The 18,513-nt window shown below is 43.5% G+C and overlaps 1 protein-coding gene across 1 annotated transcript in view; it reads right to left on the bottom strand.

The window, feature by feature from the left end:
* Positions 1-12,657: 12,657 nt before the first annotated feature.
* Positions 12,658-18,513, bottom strand: part of LOC126259695 (uncharacterized) — a 115,737-nt gene continuing 109,881 nt past the window's right edge. Inside the window, exon 5 of the mRNA XM_049956658.1 lies at positions 12,658-13,955. Within this exon, the coding sequence (XP_049812615.1) occupies positions 13,381-13,955 (575 nt within the window). The 3' untranslated portion in view covers positions 12,658-13,380. The remainder of the gene's footprint in view (positions 13,956-18,513) is intronic.

Raw genomic sequence — 18,513 nt, 5'->3', positions numbered from 1 at the left:
TCCATTTTCAACTGTCTGTAACCACATATTTAATTTAGTAATAAATTAAAATTACACATACTACTCAGAATATTTTCGTTTCTGCCTCGCATTTCTCTGTTTAGTTCGTTTAAGTGCAGGAAAATATTACATCCCCATCACCACACTTTATGTAGTAAAGAAGTTGTGCAGGACTGCCAATATCAGTGGACTTGTCAATCTGAAATACGAACTCAAGACTCTTCTTTATTTTCTCATTCAAAATGTCTTCGATGTCACTGGGCATGTCACCAACTCGGCAGCTAATTATGTCAGCACCGAATTTTTCAAATTGCTGTAGCAGCTACTGGACCAAGAAGTATTTTTACCATTTCTTTAGACGCGGCCATTAACATTTCCGCTACTGTGTTTTTTTTATTTTTTTGGCCTTTACAATAAGTTCGGCTACCTGTACTTTTTGCAATACATGTACCGATGTGGTCATGAGTTTCACTTTTTTTTTTTTCATTTTGTTCCAACACCCGACAAAAGTAATTCATATCTTTACTTAACAGAGATGAATGTATTGATGGCAAACGTACACTCCTGGAAATGGAAAAAAGAACACATTGACACCGGTGTGTCAGACCCACCATACTTGCTCCGGACACTGCGAGAGGGCTGTACAAGCAATGATCACACGCACGGCACAGCGGACACACCAGGAACCGCGGTGTTGCCCGTCGAATGGCGCTAGCTGCGCAGCATTTGTGCACCGCCGCCGTCAGTGTCAGCCAGTTTGCCGTGGCATACGGAGCTCCATCGCAGTCTTTAACACTGGTAGCATGCCGCGACAGCGTGGACGTGAACCGTATGTGCAGTTGACGGACTTTGAGCGAGGGCGTATAGTGGGTATGCGGGAGGCCGGGTGGACGTACCGCCGAATTGCTCAACACGTGGGGCGTGAGGTCTCCACAGTACATCGATGTTGTCACCAGTGGTCGGCGGATGGTGCACGTGCCCGTCGACCTGGGACCGGACCGCAGCGACGCACGGATGCACGCCAAGACCGTAGGATCCTACGCAGTGCCGTAGGGGACCGCACCGCCACTTCCCAGCAAATTAGGGACACTGTTGCTCCTGGGGTATCGGCGAGGACCATTCGCAACCGTCTCCATGAAGCTGGGCTACGGTCCCGCACACCGTTAGGCCGTCTTCCGCTCACGCCCCAACATCGTGCAGCCCGCCTCCAGTGGTGTCGCGACAGGCGTGAATGGAGGGACGAATGGAGACGTGTCGTCTTCAGCGATGAGAGTCGCTTCTGCCTTGGTGCCAATGATGGTCGTATGCGTGTTTGGCGCCGTGCAGGTGAGCGCCACAATCAGGACTGCATACGACCGAGGGACACAGGGCCAACACCCGGCATCATGGTGTGGGGAGCGATCTCCTACACTGGCCGTACACCACTGGTGATCGTCGAGGGGACACTGAATAGTGCACGGTACATCCAAACCGTCATCGAACCCATCGTTCTACCATTCCTAGACCGGCAAGGGAACTTGCTGTTCCAACAGGACAATGCACGTCCGCATGTATCCCGTGCCACCCAACGTGCTCTAGAAGGTGTAAGTCAACTACCCTGGCCAGCAAGATCTCCGGATCTGTCCCCCATTGAGCATGTTTGGGACTGGATGAAGCGTCGTCTCACGCGGTCTGCACGTCCAGCACGAACGCTGGTCCAACTGAGGCGCCAGGTGGAAATGGCATGGCAAGCCGTTCCACAGGACTACATCCAGCATCTCTACGATCGTCTCCATGGGAGAATAGCAGCCTGCATTGCTGCGAAAGGTGGATATACACTGTACTAGTGCCGACATTGTGCATGCTCTGTTGCCTGTGTCTATGTGCCTGTGGTTCTGTCAGTGTGATCATGTGATGTATCTGACCCCAGGAATGTGTCAATAAAGTTTCCCCTTCCTGGGACAATGAATTCACGGTGTTCTTATTTCAATTTCCAGGAGTGTAGTTTCAATTTCCTAGGAACCACAGTAGCATTAGGTACTGAGTTTTGCACTAACCACAACACACTTGCGGATTGGGCATGTTTTGTCACCACATCAAAAAAACACGTTAGGTAAATAATCATCACTCTATTGTCTTTGAACTACTATCTGGATTTCTTTTTTTTTTTTTTTTTATTTTTTGTTTCTACTTATGCTCGATGGCGTAACTACTTGCTCTTGAAGGATCATACAGTTCAACAGACTTATTCATATAAAAAAAATAGTTTAATGAGAGCGTAACAGAAAATACTGGTGTATCAATCATAAGACTCGCACTACTGCAGAGCACAGCTGTGACAAAACTGATATGACACACTCAAATAATGGGAAATAGTGTTGGACTGACATGTTAGATTAGATTCACCAGATCAATAACAACACGATATATGGAAATCGTACTTTGCTTTAACCTTGTACAGTTCTGTGATGACTTCATATTAGCGAAGTTGCTAAATTTCAGGCAAAATCTTTTATTAGCCGTAACTCCGCAACTAAACATTTACGGACCTATGTTTATACGAACTTTTTTCTTTAGTTTTACTTGTAGAATAACATACTAAAATAGTTTCATATCTTCGTGAATCACCCTGTATAAAAGCCACTTTTCTAATGCAACTTTGTTTTCTAAGAATTTTTATCAAATTCTCCAGCTACTTCCGCCTTCTTAAAGTCTTTCAAAATGCATTTTGCTGTTCTTTCTGACAACTCTACCATTTTTGATGCGGGCAGCATTACTTTCTGTAGTACTGGAAATGGAAATTTCGTGTGGCTGTGGCCTCCCGTTGGGTAGACCCGTCGCCTGGTGCAAGTCTCATTTTGAGTTGAAGCCACTTGGGCGACTTGCATGTGGATGGGGATGAGATGATACATATTGATGTTGCCAAGAACCACTAATCAGTTCACTAAAATCAGAGCATTTCACTTACATTAAAAATTTTGAGGATGTGATATGCAAATTTTGAACACCTTTTGTCTATTACATAATCAAATATTCGAGAAAAGGAAAAAAAGAGGACAAAAAACTCGCTGCAGTATCTCACCAAGAGACTGGCTGTTAATTACTCTTCGATTTTTGCAAGCAGTATTTACTACTTTTATGATAAATGTAATGCATTTATGTTAGCTGTAACAAATACAAAATCGGCTAAAATTTAAAGACGTCTGTGCGGCCATTCTGCTTTCCCTTCTGATGAAACAAATTGATTAGTAAACTCGTTTCGCACTTTCTTGACTGGTGGTACCAATTATGTGTGTTTAAGGGTTCCAGTGGCAGTCTTTGTGCCATTCTCATTTTCGGCAATGAATGTTCGCATCGGTACTGAAGTTTGAAAAAAACTTTCACAAAATGACAAACTCAGCAAGATGCAGCTCGTGGTCTCGCGGTAGCGTTCTCGCTTACCGAGCACGGGGTCCCGGTTCGATTCCCGGGGGGGTCAGGGATTTTTCCTGCCATGAGATGACTGGGTGTTGTTGTGTCGTCTTCTTCATCATCATCATTCATCGTCATTATGGTCGGAGGAAGGCAATGGCAAACCACCTCCACTAGGACCTTGCCTAGTACAGCGGTGCGGGTCTTTCGTATCGCTCCCCTACGCTCTGTCCAAGAGTACGAGACTTACATTCCAGCAAGATGCAAGAAACTAGAACGAATTTTCATCCTACAGCGGAGTCTGCGTTTATTTGAAACTTCTTGTCAAATTAAAACTGTGTGCCAGACCAGGCAAACCCGGTCTGGCACACAGTTTTAGTTTGTCAGGAAGCTCCACGCAAGAAACTGTTCACTAATTTGCGAATTTCTTGAAACTTCCAATGGGAAGAGGGGGGAGGGAGGGGTTATGGATATAGTGGTTGCTATATTCCACCCAATTTTGTGATATGTATGGACAATACGTCATACCACAGCAGGAAGTTCGACAGAATGCCTAATAAATTTAATTTCAGGATTACGATGTTAGAGTGGTTGTGAGACAGGCAAACAATCGCGACGACTTAATGAGGAAGACTGAACTGTGGTCTAAAATCGAAAACAAACCAGCCGTGAAAGTGTACGTCGTGGATAAAAGCGCCGAGAGAAGAGGCCACAAAATAGTCCGTTTACCTCCCTGTAATTGTGACCCAAATCAGATAGAATTGGCATGGACCAAAATAAAACGCAGTTTCAGGGAACACATTGTCACTGGTGATATGCCGAAACAAAGAGTGCAGAATGTTGTTAATGCTGCTTTCCTTTCGGTTACTGCATAGGACTGGAAAAGTTACTGCAGGAAAGTGCAGCACCAGGAGGAGGAGTATTGGACACGAGATGGAATAATGTAAATGTTCATCGATTAAGTTATCATCAATACCACGCCCTGAAGCTGTGATGATAATGATCTTGAATCAAATACAAATGACAGTGATCTTCAGTGAACATCGTTTTGACAATTGTTTCAGGTACAGTTAATTACACTTTGTAAACTTTACTGCTGTGCTGTGTTTAATGAACGCAATGTGCAAACAAATTCCAAAAATCAGTTTTTGACCTTCGAGTCATAGTGTCGTAGGTTGTACATTGCACTCCACCACTCCGTCTACAGGCCACAAGTGGCCATCGGGACCTTCCGACCGTCTGCAGAAGTCTGTAGAAGAAACAGGCATTTATGAGGGCCATTTCCAGCATACGTGTAAATAGGACCCAGTACCATTTTTTCCCTCTAATTACCGTCGCATATTTTCCAACTAACCAGTCGTGGTCAACACCTCCCATGTACGCGTTATACGACTTCAAAACGGCGGGTTGTTGCGCTTGTGTCTTCTTATTTGCTTCTCTACTGTACCGCGTAGCTGCTCCCAGAGGTCCAACTTTGTCAAAATTTGTACCAATTGTAACACATCTGTTGTCGTGGCCATCGAACAAATAAGACTTCACCATTCCTGTCGAACTGGTAGTCGTAGTTTCCTCGAACTGTCTTTTTCAGTTCGTTGCTGCTCAGTAGTGGACAGTCACCAACTCGATTCTCTCTGACAGTCCCAGTTGCTCGAAACGCAAATTTCTCAGATGAATCATAAGGTCTCTACTAGTGAAGAAATTGTCAAAGTACACACAATGATTCCCGAGTGTTTCAATGCAGTCCAGCATGTTTAGGACTACTCTTGAACCCAATAGTAGGTCATCCCTTGCAGTATCTTCTGGATCCTTTCCACAGCATAAATCAAATTTGAAACAGTAGTCACTTGCTCCACAAAGAGACCAAAACTTATAGCCGAACCTAATAGGCTTGCCTCAGATAAACTGTTTCAGCCCACTTCATACATAGTATTTGAGTATCATTTCGTCAATTGACAAATTTTCCTCAAATATTCCAAATTTTTGAAAAGATTCGTTTATCATTTTCAACTGTATTATTTACTAATGGGTAACATATTCATAAATATACTTACATAATACGCTGTAAATTTCAAAGTAACTTCATATCCAAAAGAGGGGTCGTTACTTACCTCAGCAACAAAATCTGCTAAAATTACCACGTTCTAAAATGAAAATACATCAGCAGTAGCAGAGTTTCATATTCGAACGTGCAGCAATACAAACAACTGAAATGATAACACCAAGTCCCACTGTCCTATTTCGAGTACACTAAATTTTATAACAATGGAAAACAATGAATATAACTCCAATTGAGCCAACAATGCAAGTAGTTTAAAAGACACATTGTTGACTATAAATAATCACAAAAAGATCTTTGCCACATATTTCAAATATTACTAAATTGTCGATAAAGTAAATAACTGCAATAACAAAAAGTGTACCTTAGTATTCAATAATCAATTAATGGTAGGATTTATTGCTTTTAATTCCTTGTAAGCATACATTTATTATAAAAAGCATCAACAAATGACGTAGAACAGTAATAGTTGCAAATTAATAATTTATTGTGTAGTTATAAATAAATATGTGCTCTGTCCTCAAAATAGGACACTGTTACTTGGTGGGTTGAGCGGGCATATTTCCACGAGTGGCGCCTCCAGTTCCGTGTTAAGCACAAAACGCTGGTAGTGGTGCCCACACTGCTGCAAGCAGCCGACGCTGTCTTAACCTCACCGTTCCTCACCCCTCGGCAGCCATAATGCGGGGGCACAGGCGTTCCCGACAGCCCTCGCGTCAATGGTCAACTTATCGTGGACAAACAATATATGCGCAACTGACATGAAAGCATTGACAGCGATACGTTTTCTTCGGTCACCACTGTAATTGTTAACAACGTCACTGCATGCTTCCTATAGCGTCCACAGGAGGCCTGGTGTAATGATATGTTTGGGCAGTAGCCGTGAAGTGAGACTCTTAAGGGAGAAGCCCCATCGGGCTAAGGGCAAGGAACCATCTGGACGCAGATGTAGTGGCAGAAGAAAAGGATAGGCTGATGAATGGCCAGATACTATAGTCTGTCCAAAATTACTTTAGGATTCACAGTGAAGACGGAAGTGGTAGTGGCTGAAGCCCTTGTGGCAGACCCCGGCCACTTTCCACCAATGCTATTCCACCTGCAGACGCAGCAAACCGCTGAAGATGCCAACTCTCACCCCACCATCACATTTCCTGCTTGCAGTGAGCTTCAGTTGCTGTCAGCTTGCTGTCCTGTGTGATCATTATGCCCTGTGACTTTATGTGTGTTCATTTTTACAGTCGTCGGAGTTATTCTTTTACTTGTTGTTACTGTTATTCTTTGTTGTGATTATGCGTTGTGTGGTACTCAGCGATGTCAGGGGGAAGCTCGTCTAAAGTTATAAGTGGAGAAGTTCAACGATGTTGACATCTTTGGCGCGCGCAGTTTACATATATAGGTACCCACATAACAAAATTATATTGTCGTAAGTTTTGAATTTTAATAAAAAAAATCTTAATAGCAACTAATTTCAAAGGAAGTTCATCTCAGAAATTCAGTCTTCATCGCACAAAATAAATATTATTGATTACAGTATAACTGCTGTGCCAACGGCCTTGCCGCAGTGGCAACACCTATTCCCGTCAGATCACCGAAGTTAAGCGCTTTCGGACTGGGTTAGCACTTGGATGGGTGGCCATCTGGTCTGCCGAGCGCTGTTGGCAAGCGGGGTGCACTCAGCCCTTGTCAGGCAAACTGAGAAGCTACTTGATTGAGAAGTAGCGGCTCCGGTCTCAGAAACTAACATACGGCCGGGAGAGCGGTGTGCTGGCCACATGCCCCTCCGTATCCGCATCCAGTGATGCCTATGGGCTGAGACTGGCTTATTTAAGATATTTTTTCCCACCATGATAAATATGCTTAATGTTATTTTTTGTTGCGTTACAATTAAATTAGCGGATGAGAAACAATAACAGTTTCATTACAAATCGAAACCACACGGGCGCCCGATTAGTAGTTTAAGCGCGAGCGGGCCATTGCGTGTCATATTTAATTCAAATTATCTGGCATTATAGATCTCTGACAGAGTTCTGGTTTCAAAGATATGAAAATATGATGTATTCTTAAGATTTCATTCGCATAATGTATTCACGTAACTTCAATAACAAAGAACTTCCTCACATCTCCAAAATTTTGTAACGCCGTCAGAAAATGCATTTTCGTACTCTGTTCGTATACCCTCTTAATAATTTGTAGCCGCATATAAAATTAAAATCAAAACCTAGTGTAACTCTTCCAGAATACATTGATGCAATTTTCAAATTTATTAAGTGAATAGCTTGCCTGTTTGAGCTAGTTGAATGAAAGGTGTGTTCCTTGCAGGACGTGGCAACTCCTTTCCACGCCTCCATGTTCTCCTGCTGAGGTGTCAATCCTAAATTTTTGACAGACTATAGAGGAGTATGACGAGTGGAAGAGAACGAATAAACATTTGAAAGCAGAGTACATCTCAGAAAGTGGAATAATAAAGACGATTGTACCCTCATTTCTGTGTTAGCATTAACCAACTAAATGTGATAAATGATGAGTAATTGAAACCCTCAGCTGTCGACAGGTGTTGTTGATACACCTCGATGGGGACAGCTGAAAATGTGTGCTCCGACCGGGATCTCCTGCTTACATGGCAGACGCTCTATCCACCTGAGCCACCGAGGACACAGATGAATTGGAGAGAAGCTGCACGGTCATCAATGGTATCTGTTCTTTCGAGAACAGTTACTATCTTCATATATAGCTTAATGTGTTTTGCATAAGACCTTGTATAACAACTGTATAATATTAAGAAACTAGATACCATCTCACACAGTCTAAAATTAGAAAATAAAAAACAAAAATTCCCCGTACACCCAGTATCGAACTCGAGTATTCTGACTCAAACCTCTTGCCCAAGCACAGCTACGGAGTACCGAATGAAGATTAATGTTGCCGAATTGCCAGTCTTTCATGTTCATTTTCTACCGGAAATAAGCTCGGGACGGAATTTTTTATAGACATTTTTGTACTATTTGTATCCACGGAATTGTACTTGGCTTCCAAGTGCGCAAATTTTGGTTCACCCTGTATATCCAATACTGTCATACACTAATGGTTATATTTATCATTCTGTTTCTTTATATATTAGCGACGTATAACTCCTGTGAAGTAATTATTTGGATAACCATTTATTAAACTAATACAAAGTACAACAAACCTTAATCTCTTTATTTATTACAGTAACACATTGTACACCCATTTCTGACCAGCGTTTATGACTGACGGTGTTTGGTATAGTACGGAATGCTGTCGCACACAAGACGTTGCATGTGTGGAAAGAAACAAAGAACCTGTTAGTGTGTTCAGATAGAAGTGTACCCGGTTATTTTTCTGTTAAATGTGATCTGTTGCCGTAACTCAAAGTGTAACTCAGTGATGCTATTCTCTTTAGTGTGTCCACGATCCAAGCGACATGCTTCTTTCCTCACTGTTTTCGTTTCCACCCCGAAGTCTATGATAGTTTCACATTTTCACTGTAATCTCAGGCTACTAAGTCACATGATGCCATGTACAGAACATCCATTCTTGTTTGGGTAGCAGTATCTCTATATTGTCACTTCTGTGCTCGGGATGTTACCTGGCATTGACAAATTTCCAAGGTATTCACTGGTGTCTGAATAAATGATACTGAAATATTCTTCATAAATAATATAATACGTGCACTTAACATTGCCAAGTTTTTCCAGACTGAGTAGAGCGAAGGAGTTTACGGAATCTGATTTTTATCAGTGTGTGCAATGTAATTACTGGAGCATCACGTGGAGCAAAGGCATTGAGTTCTGTTCACTGAAGAGTGCGTGGTTGATCTGAAGCCTAATGACTATTGTAGAAGAGTATGGAAGTGGACAGGTTTCATTACGTGTCTCGCTTGTCAGGTGCACATTTACGCAGGTTCAAAAGGAAGATGGGTCAGTTGTGTTTTGAACCAGTATTATAAATAGATGTTGGACACTTCTTATCACTATCTAGCGTAATATGGGAGCTGGGCAGTGTCCCTTAATGATCCTATAACCTATTGTCCACGCCTCCATTCAACATTTCTGCACCGGATTCGTCTTTCAAGACAACAATGCATGAGCACATCGTGCCTCATTCATGAACTCCCTCCTACAGGAGGCAGGAACCAACTAAATGGAATGGCTTGCAGTATCTTCTGTCAGGAAACCAACTGAACATGCTTGGCACTTCATGGAACATGCCGTGCATCATTGCACATACCATTCTCACATACTGTGTGACCTGACAAGTGTCACCACTGAAGTATGGGGCGAACTTGAGCAGCGACATTTTGACCGTCCTATGGACAGCATATGGAGGAAGCTCCGCCCATGTCACAATGCATAACTTGGAGCAACATTCCTTTGAGTATTATCCAGCAGCAAATTTTGATTTCGCTGATGTGCACCTTCGAACAGGCAGCCTTTATTTTGATTGACAACTTGCCTTTTCTTCTTCGGCCGACGTTTGTTTCAAGATTATTCTGATGTTTGGCCAGCACGAGTAGCTGGCATTATCAAAAATTCACCCTCCATTGCTGGTCGCTGACTGCAATCGAGCTTGTGGCCGCAGATTATATGTACCTGACGCGCCAACATCCAAGGGCTTTCCATAGTCATTACCGCTGCGGTTTTCCTCTTCCTATCTGTAAAGGTCATTCGCTGCATCACGGAAATCCAAAATCAACTCGTCTTGAGGCTTTCTTAATTATTGTTGAAGTTGTTGTCATTTTTATGTATTTCTATAGCTTCCCTGAACAAGCGAGTGTGATAGCTCATCTCTGCAGCCAGAACTTCCATGTCGGCGAATTTTATTGTGGTCGTTCTGACGCAGCGCTTTCTCCACCAAGGCCTATTTCTCCACCTGCCCCAACCCGCCAAGCCGCTTACGTTCTGTGAGTCTGGTGATCGTCTACTCATTCCAATATAGACTTTTCCACATGTGCATAGTATGAGGTGTATTCTCGAGGTTGTAAATGAGTCCCTTTCCTCCGTTGCCGATCTGAGACACTCATTGATCTTCTTTGTCGGCTTATAAATAATCTTTACGCCGCGTTTGCACACTATATGCCCGATTCTGACCATCACTCTGTGACTGCATGGCAGAAAAGTCGTATCAGACGTTTCTTTTTCCGATGTGTCTCTTCGCCGAGTGTTTGATTTTATGAAACTTCATGTTTAACTGATGGAGTACCCATCGCACCTCAGAAACCTTTATGGGAGTTGAATATTGCGTGCGAAGTGCTGTGGCTGACGTATTCGTCTTGCTCGCGTAACGAGCGTTTCAGTCATGCCCCTTTTCTGATTCAGATGGTGATTTGACACTATGTGTGTGCTGTTTTTGATAGTGTGACCCAGATTTTCGCCATCCATCGTGACCAGCACGTCTAGAAAGGGTAGCTGTTGGTCCTTTCCTACCTCCATGGTAAATTTCAAGCGGACATCGAGATTTTTCAGGTGTCTTAAGAAGTCACCGAGCTGTTCCTCACCATTGCTCCACACAACGAAGGTATCGTCGATGTAGTTATGCCACACCTTAGATCTACAAGGTGCCAAGTCAGCGCCTGTGCTTCGAAATGTTCCATGAAGGAGTTGGCCATCACTGCATTAAGTGGACTACCCACGGCGATGCATTCCAGCTGCTCGTAGAAGTTGCCGTTCTACATTAAATACCTCGTCGTGAGACATGCATCAAAGAATTCGATAATGTTTGCTACATTTACATCTACATGGATACTCAGCAAATCACATTTAAGTGCCTGGCGGAGGATTCATCGAACCACCTTCACAATTCTTTATTATTCCAATCCCGTATAGCGCGCGGAAAGAATGAACACCTATATCTTTCCGAACGAGCTCTGGTTCTCTTATTTTATCGTGGTGATCATTCCTCCCTATGTAGGTCGGCCGTCCGTTGTGGCCGAGCGGTTCTAGGCGTTTCAGTCCGTAACCGCGCGAGTGCTATCGTCACAGGTTCGAATCCTGCCTCGGGCATGGATGTGTGTGATGTCTTTAGGTTAGTTAGGTTTAAGTAGTTCTAAGTTCTGGGGGATTGATGACCTGAGATGTTAAGTTCCATAGTGCTCAGAGCCATTTATGTAGGTCGGTGTCAACAAAATATTTTCGCATTCGGAGGAGAAAGTTGGTGATTGGAATTTCGTGAGAAGATTCCGTCGCAACGAAAAACGCCTTTCTTTTAATGATTTCCAGCCAAAATCCTGTATCATTTGTGTGACACTCTCTCCCATATTTCCAATAATACAAAACGTGCTGCATTTCTTTGAACTTTTTCAATGTACTCCGTCAGTTCTACCTGGTGAGGATCCCACACCGCGCAGCAGTATTCTAAAAGAGGACGGACAAGCGTACTGTAGGCAGTCTCCTTAGTAGCTCTGTTACATTTTCTAAGTGTCCTGCCAATAAAACGCAGTCCTTGGTTAGCCTTCCTCACAACATTTTCTATGTGTTCTTTCCAATTTAAGTTGTTCGTGATTGTAATACCTAGGTATTTAGTTGAATTTATGGCTTTTAGATTAGACTGATTTATCGTGTAACCGAAGTTTAACGAGTTCCTTTTAGCACTCATGTGGACGACCTCACACTTTTCGTTATTTAGGGTCAACTGCCACTTTCGCATCATTCAGATATTTATTCTACATCGTTTTTCAGTTTGTTTTGATCTTCTGATGAATTTATTAGTCGATAAACGACAGCTTCATCTGCAAACAACCGAAGACGGCTGCTCAGATTGTCTCCCAAATCGTTTATATAGATAAGGAGCAGTGGGGAAATGGAACCGATATACTCCAGAAAATCATTTAGTGGCACTGGTAAACAAAGAAACAACATCATAGCTGGCCAGGATGTCATTTGGACGAAGTTTTAGTTTCTTCAGCTTCTCAGTCAAATATCATGAGCCCTTTACGTAAATGTCAGCCTCCCACAAGCAGCTGGAGCTCTGACAATGCCAGCCACTAGGGCTGGCAAAATGTCAGAAAAATCATCAAACAATTGTTGGCTGAAGAACCTGAGACAGAAGGCAATAAGCAATTTGCCAAGAAGTGGCCACGAAAGATTTATGAATTTTGATTTTGTTTTTATTTTACAATAAAGTTTTTTTTTAGTTTCACAAAACTTATTCTTACATTCCCTGCTCCAGTTGAACCTGCATCCATACACGTTCGCACTTATGGAGCTGGTGTAAAACTCTTTTTGAGCTGATTAGAACATGAAGTAATTATAGCATAATAGAAACTACAAACAAAGACAGTACACACCCTCTGTAAGAGTGCTGACTGTGTGAACTGTTAACACTGGAAATTAGAAGCAACTAAGAGAAACAAGCAGTTAAGGAAACACATTTAATAGCTTTAGATTCATTTCATTTTTGTGGTATTCCATGATATGTCTATCAGTGAGAAACAGTTCCTGTTTTCATTGTGCCACTATTTTGTTAAAATGTATGAACATTCCGAAAGAGACCAAACATGGTTTGATGCGTGAACAAGTGTGTGCATCACCAGACAAGTTCTTCAACGTAATCCACAAGATTTCAGTGTTCCTGTTTAATGATATTGACTTCTCGCTTCGATATTTCGGCTGACAGCCAGCCAGCCACCTTTGTTTGAATTTTACAAATGGAGACTTGTTGGGTGCATCGCTATAATTGTACTAAAAAATTTTGTGGTGACATATATACATAGCTTTCGTCTATGTGATCGCCCTCTTCCGAATGCTGACATGCATTAAGAAATCTCCAGCTGTAAATTCGCCTGCCTGATTCCCATCCGAAACATCATAGGAATAAGTCATCACCATTTGGTTGCAATCCAGTAATCTCATGGAATACTCATTACGCTGAGAAAACGTCAAGATGCACAGTCAATCCGTGTTTTGCGAGGACATTGGCTATGCCACTGGACAGGTGAGGCCCTCTGAACACGAGCTGAGGCAGCACTGGGGCCAGTGTTGGACAGCGGCCATAGCCCAGCGGCCGGGACTGTGTGGATCCCTCTCATCCAGTTGGGTGTGTACCACTAGGTGGTAGTCCGCCGCCAGCCACCCCGAGGACACACCCATCTCCAGCAGCAGCCGCAGCGCCACCACTGTGTCCTCCCCCACGTTGTTCTTGTTGTAGTCACCCAGCAGGGCTACCTCCAGGCTACAGTTCCACACGGGACTCTGGATTCCACCGACAACGTCCGCACCGCGACCTACATACACGTAGCCGGCTCTATCTATGAGGAAGCTGTGCAAAATGTCAGGTTGCTGCTGGCCACGCAGCACTGGTCCGCACTCAGCTGGACCAGTACAGGACGGACCGGCGCTCTGTGACAGCACCACCAAAGGAGCGGGGTGCCGCAGGCGGGGGAATTCCGCTACAGAGCGGTTGCTCCATGCTTCGTGTGATACCAGCTGCAGCTTGTATGTGGCCGCCCATTCCTCGTCTGCTGCTGACCGCGCCAGTCTCCCCAAGGATAAATCTGTACAATATCAATACATTCACGTTACAAGTCTGGCTGAAACTCACCATTTAATTCTACACTACTGGCCATAAAAATTGCTACACCAAGAAGAAATGCAGATGATAAAGGGGTATTCATTGGACAATATATTATACTAGAACTGACATGTGATTACATTTTCACGCAATTTGGGTGCATAGATCCTGAGAAATCAGTACCCAGAACAACCACCTCTGGCCGTAATAACGGCCTTAATACGCCAGGGCATTGAGTCAAACAGAGCTTGGATGGCGTGTACAGATACAGCTGCCCATGCAGCTTCAACACGATACCACAGTTCATCAAGAGTAGTGACTGGTGTATTGTGACGCGCCAGTTGCTCGGCCACCATTCACCAGACGTTTTCAATTGGTGAGAGATCTGGAGAATTTGCTGGCCAGGGCAGCAGTCGAACATTTTCTGTATCCGGAAAGGCCCGTACAGGACCTGCAACGTGCGGTCGTGCATTATCCTGCTAAAATGTAGGGTTTCGCAGGGATCGAATGAAGGGTAGAGCCACGGGTCGTAACACATCTGAAATGTAACGTCCACTGTTCAAAGTGCCGTCAATGCGAACAAGAGGTGACCGAGACGTGTAACCAATGGCACCCCATACCATCACGCCGGGTGATACACCAGTATGGCGATGACGAATACACGCTTCCAATGTGTGTTTACCGCGATGTCGCCAAACACGGATGCGACCATCATGATGCTGTAAACAGAACCTGGATTAATCCGAAAAAATGACGTTTTGCCATTCGTGCACCCAGGTTCGTCGCTGAGTACACCATCGCAGTCGCTCCTGTCTGTGATGCAGCGTCAAGGGTAACCGCAGCCATGGTCTCCGAGCTGATAGTCCATGCTGCTGCAAACGTCGTCGAACTGTTCGTGCAGATGGTTGTTGTCTTGCAAACGTCCCCATCTGTTGACTCAGGGATCGAGACGCGGCTGCACGATCCGTTACAGCCATGCGGATGAGATGCCTGTCATCTCGACTGCTAGTGATACGATGCCGTTGGGATCCAGCACGGCGTTCCGTATTACCCTCCTGATGCCACCGATTCCATATTCTGCTAACAGTCATTGGATCTCCACCAACGCGAGGAGCAATGTTGCGATATGATAAACTGCAATCACGATAGACTACAATCCTACCTTTATCAAAGTCGGAAACATGATGGTACACATTTCTCCTCCTTACACGAGGCATCACAACAACATTTCACCAGGCAACGCTGGTCAACTGCTGTTTGTGTATGAGAAATCGGTTGGAAACTTTTCTCATGTCAGCACGTTGTAGGTGTCGCCACTGGCGCCAACGTTGTGTGAATGCTCTGAAAAGCTAATCATTTGCATATCACAGCATCTTCTTCCTGTCGGTTAAATTTCGCGTCTGTAGCACGTCATCTTCGTGGTGTAGCAATTTTAATGGCCAGTAGTGTAATAAAAGCTTTAACGACTATTCACCATAGTCAGAGTGGTATGTTAATGGACGGACTGCATGTAAACTTTCTGGTTTTGGAAGCGCAAATCACATCGTTCTGTTGGAGACACGTAAAGTTTATGGCCTTCGAGATACAGCGAGGAAGTGTCACTTCATATTTAAATGACAGGAAGCAAAGCGTCATATATAGCTCGTGCAGCTCTCATGATGACTCTTTCTCTGAGTGGAAAGAAATTACTACTGGCATTCTGAACTTGCTACGTATAACTGAACTTCCCTCTTAAACGGATAAAGCAGAAATAATACTCTTTACTGATTGCGAAAGCATCAGGATGTAGCCCAACAGACATGCAACAATCGATGGAGTGTAAATGAAATATTCAAAAGTATTATTAATTCGTTCTCAATAAATGGTTTATTACTTAGAAAAATTCACAATTCATTCAAATCAGTTGAAAGGAAAGACAAATCGTCACCAATAACAATGGAGCATAAGGGAAATGGAATATGTAAAACTGATTGTTCACAATTTCTTAGTGGGCATCTGATGAGATAATGAAAGTTTCAAAAGCATATTGAAATGATTTCTTATTGACAGATCCTTTTACTCCAGAGACGAATGATTCATGAGATAGCATGTGTGTCCCCGAGTTACATTCATTGTATTTTGTTGTAAATTAAGTTTTAAAAATCTAGTAATTTAATGGCCAGTGCATAGGCATGATAAACAGAGAAAATGTATCATATTTGTAAACTTAGTGCCACATTCCACAACATAGCAAGTTCTCGTAAATATGGTCCACAGAACTTGTGAAAAACTAAACTGGGAGTGTAGCCTACGCGAACATATGTGTCTTTTGATGGCATATGTTTCACTTTCTTAGTTTAAATGAAAGGATAACACTGGAATAAATACACTTCATTACATTAACTACTGGTTACTGCACCATCGATTATGAGCCACTCACGCTACGCTAATCTCCAGTTTAATTTTGTATTCACTCTGGAGGTTGGATATTGCACCTCACCACAATTCTGTTCTCCTTCAAAACCTTGATCTGACATATCCTCTCCAACGCCAATCCCGCCTTAGTATTTGCTCCACCAAAGTTCTATCACTCCCTTCAAATCCTTGAGTCCCTATCTATAAAAAGATTTGAAAGTCGTGCAACTTATTTATTTATCGTATCCAACACATCACCTTTACGAATTTTTTAAGACTACAATAAAGAGAAAACATAAAGCAGTACAACACATGGTGGTGAGAGAAGTGAAGATTAAAGAAAGTAAAATACAAAAACAAAGAAAACATGTTCATTTAAAAGAGCCGGTATGACTCTGTCTGGGATTACAATCTTTATATCCCCATGCGAAGCATAGTACATTACAGCTTGTACGGCCTTGTCATTTGCATTTAGTAAATCCTGTATCGTGCAAGGTTCATCCAATTTCCTGCAGACAAGTAGGTGTTGAGGTTCTTGCAGTTCTCCACATTCACAGAGCTCGTCTGTACTCATTGAGCCCCATTTCTTCAGGTTAACATTGCATCGTGATACACCCGATCTTAATCTATTCAAGACTTTCAGATGGTTCAACTGGTTCTAAGCACTATGGGACCTAACATCTGAGGTCATCAGTTCCCTAGACTTAGACCTACTTACACCTAACTAACCTAAGGACATCACACACATCCATACCCGAGGCAGGATTCGAACCTGCGACCGTAGCAGCAGCGCGGTTCCGGACTGAAGCGCCTAGAACCGCTCGGCCACAGCGGTCGGCTCAAGACTTTCCTGATCGTGTTTGGAAGTTCAAAGCTGGCTGTAGGTTCTCCCCTGGAGTGTCTTCCTGGTCTTCCTGGTTCCGAATTCCGCCACAGTTCTTCTCGTCGTGTTTTAGGCGGTAAAGGGATTGGATTAGTTGTTTGCAGAAAACTCCTCCTTGATTTAAGTCTTTTAGGTTGGGGGTAGTGTGCAAACATTGGATGCCTGGGATCTATTTCCTGTTTTTGTTTCTCGATTTCTGATGTCTGGAGGGGCCATGCCCATAAGTTGGTACAGCTGGTTTGTGGGAGTTGGGCGGAGGCAGCCAGTTATGATGCGTCCTGTCTCATTCAGAGCTATATTTGCTTGTTTTGCGTGGGTGGATTTTTGCTATACAGGTGCTGAGTACTCCGCAGCGGAGAAACATAACGCTAGAGCTGACGTACGGAGAACTGTGGGTTGTGCTCCCTGTATACTATTTGTAAACGTGTGGATGATGTTGTTCCTAGCATTCACTTTCATCTTTGTGTCCAAACAGTGATCCTTGAAGATGAGAGGGCGGTCGAGTTTGACTCCAAGATATTTTGGTGAGTCGCAATGAGAGAGGCGCTGTCCTCTCCATCTTATGTTGAGTTTTCTTCTGGCCTCTTTACTGCGCAGGTGAAAAGCGCAGACTTGAGTTTTCACAGGATTTGGCTTGATATGGTTATCGTCATAGTAGTCAGACAGATCCTCAAGCACTGTTGTCAGTTTTCTTCCTACGTCTTCAAATGTTTTGTCCTGAGCAGCAATGACTGTATCATCTCTGTAGATGAAGGGGCAAGCTTCTGTACTAATTGGCTGGTCATTGGTATAAATGCTGTACATCAGTGGGGCAAGAACGCTGCCTTGGGGTAGTCCATTTTTCAGGGTCGACGATCGGCTCCTCATTGTGTGCAGCGTAACAAATTAGCGTCTGTTCTGCAGCAGGTACTGGATGAATTGCGCCAGTCGGTAATCCTTCGTTGTGTTATATATGTTTGACATTAACTTATGGTTAATGGTGACAGACACGGCTGTGACGATAAAAGCTGCACCTGTGATCTGTTTCCGTTCGCAGCCATCTTCTATGTGCTGTGTTCGGTTCAAAATTTGTCAACAGCATGCCCTCCCAGGGCGGAACCTTGCTTGTTCCTCAATAAAATTCTGGTCTACATGTGCGGAGATGTGGTTGAGGATAATCCTTTCTGGGACTTTTTAGAGCTGGCAGAGGAGGGAGACAGGCCGAAAATTTTCTGTGGGGCTCTTTCCAGGTTTTGGTACAGCTACTATCTTTGACTTCCACCAG

This window comes from Schistocerca nitens, chromosome 5 (genome assembly GCF_023898315.1).
Source record: "Schistocerca nitens isolate TAMUIC-IGC-003100 chromosome 5, iqSchNite1.1, whole genome shotgun sequence".
In the NCBI taxonomy this organism is placed as follows: Eukaryota; Metazoa; Arthropoda; class Insecta; order Orthoptera; family Acrididae; genus Schistocerca; species Schistocerca nitens.
Note: the sequence above shows the minus strand (reverse complement) of the source record. Positions and strands in the feature narration are given on the sequence as shown.